Source organism: Glycine soja, chromosome 19, assembly GCF_004193775.1.
Source record: "Glycine soja cultivar W05 chromosome 19, ASM419377v2, whole genome shotgun sequence".
In the NCBI taxonomy this organism is placed as follows: Eukaryota; Viridiplantae; Streptophyta; class Magnoliopsida; order Fabales; family Fabaceae; genus Glycine; species Glycine soja.
The window spans coordinates 46,571,443-46,579,657 of NC_041020.1; the positions used below are offsets into that span (position 1 = coordinate 46,571,443).

General features: G+C 33.9%; 2 protein-coding genes across 2 annotated transcripts; one reads left to right on the forward strand and one right to left on the reverse strand.

Moving 5' to 3' along the window:
• On the forward strand, positions 1–2,030 carry LOC114398170 (60S ribosomal protein L18-2-like). The gene is made up of 5 exons (XM_028360331.1): positions 1–132; positions 211–300; positions 382–510; positions 611–793; positions 1,649–2,030. The coding sequence occupies exons 1-5, from the start codon at positions 130–132 to the stop codon at positions 1,805–1,807; spliced, it is 564 nt and encodes a 187-aa protein (XP_028216132.1). The 5' UTR covers positions 1–129; the 3' UTR covers positions 1,808–2,030.
• A 1,646-nt stretch (positions 2,031–3,676) lies between these two features.
• On the reverse strand, positions 3,677–6,120 carry LOC114400581 (epoxide hydrolase A). Its single transcript, XM_028363096.1, has 3 exons — positions 5,498–6,120; positions 5,141–5,382; positions 3,677–4,179 (listed from the first exon to the last, which is right to left on the reverse strand). Exons 1-3 carry the CDS (start codon positions 5,960–5,962, stop codon positions 3,933–3,935), a joined length of 954 nt encoding a protein of 317 aa, XP_028218897.1. The 5' UTR covers positions 5,963–6,120; the 3' UTR covers positions 3,677–3,932.
• Between the last annotated feature and the right edge of the window lie 2,095 nt (positions 6,121–8,215).

Here is an 8,215-nt window from a genome sequence, read left to right on the forward strand (position 1 = left end):
AGAAGGGGCTAAATGCCTAAAAGCCCGTGGGAAAATTTGTCAAATAAATTCATCTAACCCCAAACAAAACCCTAGCACACTTTTATCGCTTAGTGGCAGCAGCAGTGGCGGCAAGCAACTCCATCCGCAATGGTATGTTTCGCTTCAACGGCGTCACCATCCCTCATCCTTGGAGAGTTGATCTGACTGAGTTCTTGAACTTGATTGCAGGGAATCGATTTGAAGGCAGGAGGTAAGTCCAAGAAGACCAAGCGAACCGCCCCCAAATCCGATGATATCTACCTCAAGCTTCTCGTCAAGGTACCTTTCTTCTAAATCTCGCGCATCACTCTGAATGAATGAATTAGAGATTGATATTTGCCATGTTCCTTCTGTTTTCAGCTGTACCGTTTTCTTGTTCGGAGGACTGGGAGTAACTTCAATGCTGTTGTCCTCAAGCGCCTTTTCATGAGCAAGGTCAACAAGCCCCCGCTATCCCTCTCTAGATTGATCCGTTACACGAAGGGAAAGGTACCTACCCGTCTCTTTACTTCAATATCATTAATTTTTGGCATTTGAGATGATAACGAATATAGTCATTGATGTTTTTGCTTTGGATTTAATTCATTAGGAGGATAAGATAGCTGTGGTTGTTGGTGCCGTGACCGATGACATTAGGGTTTATGAAGTCCCTGCTCTGAAGGTAACTGCCTTGAGGTTCACTGAAACTGCCAGAGCTAGAATTGAGAAGGCTGGTGGGGAGTGCCTCACCTTTGATCAACTGGCTCTTAGAGCTCCACTTGGCCAAAACACGGTATGGTTTTTGTCACTTTTTTTTTTTTTATATAAACTTCTCTATAAACACATAAGAGAAAAGATGAGTAGCTAAAGTTAATACATTAGATAAGGCTCCTCAGGTTGTAACTTATGAGTTATTATGTGAACAAAACATAACAATGACAATGACTAACGAACTTCATGTCACTATATGTTATCTTGTTGTAAAGGTTATGTTGGCCTTTAACTTTGACTTTTTTTTTGTCTGAACAAGTAGCAATTTTTGTGTTTTCTCGTCCCCTGCTAGCAGTTCTTCCTCTGTATAACCTTTTGTGCACTTTACCCTTGTAATGAGTTACTTTGTTCATACATTCTGGATAATCATGTTGGTTGTGCTGGGTTATTGGCCCCTAATCTTTGTGATAGTGAAATTCAACTGGATGATTAATGTATTCTAAGTCTACAATTTATTTGTCTTAATCGTGTTCATGTGGACCAAGGACAAGGATGATGCATAATTTTCCTTGTCAGCAAATTTTCTTATATAACTTAATGCTAAAACGGTTCTACTTTCTGTTTCTAACTTGTAATTTAGTTCATCCACTTTCCTGCCAATCTAGTGTTGTAAGTGTTGATCCAACTTAAAGTGTTAAAAGTTGCAAAGGTTGAAATGGCAATTAACTAAATGTAGATCCACTTTCATGACAACTAGACCCACAAACAAAATTATGTATCATTCTTGTTGTTTGTGGTTCTAGTTGTCTTGCTATTCTATGTTGTTGCAGTAGGAAGAAGAAAATAATAATGCAAGGTCTGCCTTTTACCTGCAGTAAGGAAATTGTTAAAAATGATGTGTCTATAGCATGACATTTGTTTTGGAATGATGTTTCAGGTTCTTCTTAGAGGTCCCAAGAATGCGCGTGAGGCTGTCAAGCACTTTGGACCAGCTCCTGGTGTGCCCCATAGCCACACCAAGCCCTATGTCCGTGCAAAGGGAAGGAAATTTGAGCGGGCCAGAGGAAGAAGGAATAGCAGAGGCTTTAGAGTTTGAGTTCTGGAGCTCAAACATGAAGGACTTTTCCTTTTAACTTATGATCATTATGTATTGTTTTCTTGTTTTTTGGAACAATCTGTTAATTTTAGTTTTTATTTTTCCTTCTCTATGGGAAAAAAATTGAAACGCTTTCCCCGAACAATTTTGTTCTAGCACAAACTACTTTTGAGAGGAGGATTAAAGAGTAGCTATTGGTCTGCTTCAGTTGTGATTTTGCCAAGTTTTCATCTAATTTTTTATTTTTAATCTCTGTATATTCCTATTTTGTTATGTGTTGCTATAGAGGACCAGACAGGGAGTGTCCGTTTTATTAAGAGTGGGATTAAATTATTTAATGAATTGTCGCCCCTTTATATCCTGTATTCTATTATGGGTGCCCATTATAAACCTCAAACTGGTATTTTTTATCTCATTATGGATGGAATGAAGGATAATGGAACGAACCTAATGATATTAAAAAAATTATTAGAGTGGGACTAAATTATTTATTGAGTAAATTATACTTGCATCTCATGTTTTTTTTTTTTTCAAATTGTATTCATATTTTTTTACATTATTTTTATTTTCTTTTGTTAAACGACAATTAAAATAGGTAAGCAAATAAAATTATTTTAATATTTTTATTAAATATTTAATAATAAATTAATAATTAATCCTATGAATAGATTTTTTTTGAGGTAATAATTATTATTTTTAATATTTAATTCTTATTTTATTGTTGTTAACATTAGAAAAGGTAATTTTTGAGTAAGATATTATATTAAATATCAAAAATAAATATTTCAAAAAAGAAGTTAAAAATATAAATGCAAAAATAAAACACTAAAATTTTAAAATAAGAATCATATTTAATTAATAGGTTTTGTTGAGAACACGTTCAATATTTGTTTATTTTTTGTTAAGTTTAATATTTGTTTATTTTTTGTTAAATTATTAAACAATGTTTAAGAGTGAGTTAAGCGGAATTTTTTTTAGGGTGAAAAAAAAAAGTGTCGAATATAATTTACTCTTATTTATTTAGATTGTTTGAATTAAGATAGATATTTAAGGTGGTTCCATTTAACGTTAGTATTGTATATAATGTGATGAATTAAGTTTTTAATATAATTAATATTAGGGAAGGTGTTTAAATTTCATGTCTGATCGAGCTAAACATGGTTTGCTTCTCAAGAACGATATTTGTAGAAATGAAATAACAATAAAGTCAAATTTCATAAGAATGTGTTGTTCTATTCTGTTTAATATTAATTTATTTTTTTCATTTTAAAGTATCTAATAAGGTGGCAAGTTTATTATTTAATCTATTTTTATTGACTCACTGTTGCTTGTTGTGTCTACAATAGCATGGTCAATCAAGTCAGTTTTCGTTTGGTGTGTTTCGGGGCCTCAAATTGAAAGTATGAGACCATCAACCCCAACCATTTCCTTTCGTTTTTTCCCGCATTATTGTTGTCATTTTAAGCTCATTCTATTATACCAAATTATTACTGCGACTGTCAATCGCTACCACCACATTAACGAGTACTGACGACGATATAGAGAGAAAGAAATCTACCACTTGGGAGTTAGGATTGATTCAACCGTGGCATCATGGAAGGAGGGGGTGTGGGTATAAGTTTTAAAACTCAAAGGAGACATTTAGTAAAAGAAAAGTTTAGTTTTTCAAAAATTATAAGTTGAAAACTTAATTTCTCACAAAAACTTTCTTATAATAAAAAATGAAAATCTTACTTTTTCGAATTTAATTTTTCTTTTACTATAATAGAAACATCAATTTATTTTTTATTAAATTATATGTGATAAATAATTAAAATTATCGATAAAAATATTCATAATTTTTTTATTTTCAGGAAATTGATCTAAAGATTCCAAGAAATATGATTCTCAAGATTCTTGATTTCCCAACATGAAAAAGTGCTTTCCTGCCAAACGTCCCCTTAGTTAAATGCACTAAATATTTTTATTTTTATACAAGCCAAATTAAGAAAAGAAACCTTGGCATTACGCCAGAAGTTGTGTAGATGACATTGATACAAGCTTGAGAAACAGTGCATCCAAGTCAGGATTACAGGAATTATTAATGACTTGTGCACGGTATACTTCTGAAGGATAATAACGTGGATTAGAATTTCTTGATGAAGTCGTATATATGCGCGCTGATCTCTTGGGGCCTTTCCTGATTTATAAAGTGAGCTACTCCTTCCATCACAACCAATTCTTGCAAGAATGGTACGTCTCTCTTAAAGCCACCATTATGTATATACTCCTTAACACCTGGAGTGTTGTATGTAATGTCAAGGTCTCCCACAATAAACTTGACTGGTACCTTAATCTGTACTCCAGTCCATGCTGCTGTGAGCTCCCAGGTTCTGCAGAAAAAAGAAAAAAAAGAATTTACCAGACTACATACACATCCTTCAACAAAATAAATTAGCAAAAACCTAATAACAAACTGATAATCTCATCGAAAAAGAAAACAATTATATTCTGAACTTATTTTCTTGGTACATACATACGGTACTACAAGTCAGGTTCAGTTACTGCATCAAAAATAACTTATGAAAGCTACTCCCAAACATACCCTTTTATTACAAACTCAATTGTTGTTGAACATTAAAAATAAATATAAACATACACTCACTTATTCTTCTATATCATTTTCTACTTCATTTTTTTCTTGTCTCTCTTTATTTTCCATCGCATCACTTATGAGATCTGTCACACTCAAAGAGTGTCCAAGCCTACATTAGCCATATCATTCCCAGGCCAAGGATTGCATATGAGGAGTGCGGAAAAATGAGGGTGGCACAATAACAACCCCTCACGCCTAGGAATAAACTTCTAGAGCATAGACAAATATTGGTGACACAATAACAGAAAGTAGAATAGACTCTTAGACCATCTTAGAATTTAGAGTTAAAGTCTAACTTAACCTCACAAAACAAGCCTGAAGGTGTGAAATGCTCAAGCCTTATTCGGACTACATTAGTCTTATCTGCACACTTTTTTTTTTCATCTCTCTTCCTTGCACCCTATGTACCCATTTGGGGTAACGTTTATCAGTGCTCTAAATAGAATCATTAGGAACAATTTATTCATAATCAGTTCATGCAAAAGGAATTTAAGAACCAGAGAAGAAATTGGGATATTTGAGAGGATAAAAGAAAGAACTATCACGCAGTAGTAGTAGTATTGATTTAAGTTCATGCTTTGCTTCTAAGAAAAACTCAAGTCTTACTAAAATAAACTTTAAAGTTGAATCTACAGAACAGGAGGTTACTTTGTAGTAAGTATAGCAATGTTTCCTACGTCGAACTAGAAGAAACTTACAGGTCCATAGCGCGATAGTAGTTTAGGCCGCCAGTGAAACCTTTCTGTTCAAATTTGCTGGCATAATAATTGACATCTTCTTCGGTCAGCCACGAAGGTAGATCAATACGAAGGTCAGGTGAACCACCAAATCCTATCTCCTTAGGCACACAAGGTGGTCGTGGATCGCGAGATGCAATAAATGTCTTTATAATTCTCGCAGCACCAGCACGTGCAAACTCTTCTTCAACCTCCCCAGGTTTCTACAGCACAACCAAATAACAAAGTACTACTTATTATTAACAAAGGGAGAAGGAAAAATTAGCGAGTAACTAATATTTGCCGATGAAAAAAATTAGGACTTGAATTATTATTTACCTGGAACCTGCAGATATAGTAATCGTCGCCCATGATGGCCCTGAGGCTCTGAATGGGCTTTCGATTAGGGTTTCTGGGGCGGAACACGACGCTCATGTTGACGAGGGCCTTCACACGATCGGGCCTCAGCAAGCAGAAATGCCAGGCTATGGAGGCTCCCCAGTCATGGCCCACCAGAAAAACTCGCTCGATTCCCAAAGCGTCGAGAAGCCCGACGAGGTCGGCGACGATGTGGAGGGCGGAGTACGAGGAAGCGTCGGGCGGGGCGTCGGTGTCGCCGTAGCCGCGGAGGTCGGGGGCGATGGCCCGGTAGCCCACGGCGGAGAGGGACAGAAGCTGGTGGCGCCACGTGTACCAAAGCTCCGGGAAGCCGTGGAGGAACAGTACAACTGGGCCTGACCCAATGGATGCCACGTGCATGTTTATTCCATTCGTCCTCACCGTTTTGTGCTCTATTTTCTCCATCTTTTTCTTCTCCACTTTCTGTCGCTCTCAGAAAAAGAAAAAAAAACAACTTTGATAACGCGATATGGACTGGACTTTAGACGACGTGGTTTATTTGGATTGAACTCCTCTGCTTTGCTTTTCCTTTTCCTGTGTCTTTGTATTCGCGCCGTAAGTAGAATATGCTGTTAGAAGGAATTTATCAAGTGTTTGATAGGGTTCACGTTTTTTCTTACCCCAAAATTATGAATCTTCCGAATTATATTTTCTGAGGATAAATATAATGTATTTGATTGTTTTTAGAAATTTTTAGATCAATTTTAGAAGAATCACAGTTATGCACATTTTTATTTAATTATTTTTAATTGTTTATCACATTATATAATTTAATAATGAATAACATAATATTTTTATTATAATAAAAAATAATTAAAATTTAAAAAGTAATATTTTCACCTCCTCATGAATTTTTTTTTTTAGAATTTTCATAAATGTTATTTTTTTTAAAACGCATGCTAAATTTGAGAAATCAAGTTTTTTATAATTCTTGGAAAACGAAAAATTCCTCTCCTAACAAACGCTTAGATGATTAGTGGGAAAGGGATTTTTTTTTTCTTTTTACCTTTTGGAAACAAGTGTGGAGGCTTGTCTCGGTTCGAACTTCACTCTTTTTCTTTAAGCAAAAATTCCAAATGATTTTACCTTAGATGATCCGATTCTTGCCTTTTCTAATCTGATTCCCAAATTGTTTTTACACTTTTTTTTTTCTAGGCTTGCCTGAAAGCGAAATCACATTTGTATTCTTCTTAGACCCTTTACAATTACTGTAATATGTTTTTCAATTCGAAGATTAGACACTCCATTGGGAACTACTGTTCGCACCACCAATCCTTACTATTGGTATTATCAACCTTGAGAAAACTCCTCTTTTGCCCACTTACCAAATTCCCATACCCCCTTCCTTCTCCTCAGATCCAAAACCCTCTCCCCACCCCAACCCACACATGCCGCCACCCTCCCCCGCACCACTCTCCTTGGCAACACCCATCCCCCCATGACCCCCACCCAACTTAGATCTAGAACACATATGAGTGTCTGTGATGTTTTATTGTTGTGAGTGTTAGTGTTGTGTGTAGGGGGTAGGGGAAAGGGTATGAGAATTTTTTGCCAAAATGGAAATACATTTCCATTTGGATGGGGTGGGGATTTTGTGAGAAGAAATTACATTTTTGTTTTGTAAAATAACAAAAAAATAAGAATAATAAAAACACAATTTTATTTCATAAATTTTCAAACCTGCAACAAAAATACTGGACAATAGCTCACCCTAACATACGTTTCAATTCTTTTTTATTTTCATTTTATTTGATTATTAAAATACATATTTTAAATTTAAAAAAAAACATATACAACCAACAAGTTGAATTGAACATATTTTATGTATCTAATTTATTTAGAAGAAAGAATACTTAAATATATGTTTTTTTTATAAATATTTAAATAAATTATATTTATATTGATTATTTAAATATATTGATTTTTCCTAAATGTTATTCTAGATAAGATATTCATTTTTCTACAAATATTTAACTAAATTATATTTATATTAAGTATTTAAATACATGTATTTTTCTTAAATAATATTCTAGATAAATTAATTTTTTATAAATTAGTAAAATAAAAAATTAAAACAGAAAATAGTTATTTAAAAAAAAATCGAAATAAAAAAAACACACTTTAGAAAAATATGTGCAAGTGAGAAATCAGTTTCGGGAAAACCGATTTCTCACCTTATACGGTATTTTATATTATCCATGTAAATATTTTCTTACATGTATTATTTGGATAAACTTTTTTTTTGTATTTTTGGGGTGAAAAATTCGTTTCTGTTTTGTAAATGGGATGAAGAAATCAATACACGACGGAAACATTTGTGTTTCCGTTCAAGGAGCAATTTGGAAATACAGTTAAAAGGCATCCGCGTGGGTAATGCCAATAGCCAAAGAGATACTGCTAATGGCAATATCTCACTCTATTTCTTAAGGTTTGAATTTACCGCACTTCTAGCCCATTGAAATGTTAATGGCGTTTGGATATAGAGGCTCAAATTAACAGGCCCAACGACAATGCAGCCTGCTAAAAAAGGCGTATTCAGATTCTTTCAATCTCATAATGATATTATTACTTTATAAGTGATTGTTATTCTTTTTAGAAAGAAAAAAAAAGTAATACATTAACGGTATCCGGTAAAAAAATTTATTGTTACGAATAATT

What these genes read in the sequence shown, in the direction of transcription:
- LOC114400581 (XM_028363096.1), bottom strand. Translation starts at nt 5,962, where the DNA reads ATGGAGAAAATAGAGCACAAAACGGTGAGGACGAATGGAATAAACATG. An exon ending in ACTATATCTGCAGGTTCCAG is followed by an intron (nt 5,383 to 5,497) that starts GTAAATAATAAT and finishes GTTGTGCTGTAG; the next exon opens with AAACCTGGGGAGGTTGAAGA. An exon ending in TACTATCGCGCTATGGACCT is followed by an intron (nt 4,180 to 5,140) that starts GTAAGTTTCTTC and finishes TTTTTTCTGCAG; the next exon opens with AACCTGGGAGCTCACAGCAG.
- LOC114398170 (XM_028360331.1), top strand. An exon ending in TCCGTTACACGAAGGGAAAG is followed by an intron (nt 511 to 610) that starts GTACCTACCCGT and finishes TTAATTCATTAG; the next exon opens with GAGGATAAGATAGCTGTGGT. An exon ending in CTCCACTTGGCCAAAACACG is followed by an intron (nt 794 to 1,648) that starts GTATGGTTTTTG and finishes ATGATGTTTCAG; the next exon opens with GTTCTTCTTAGAGGTCCCAA.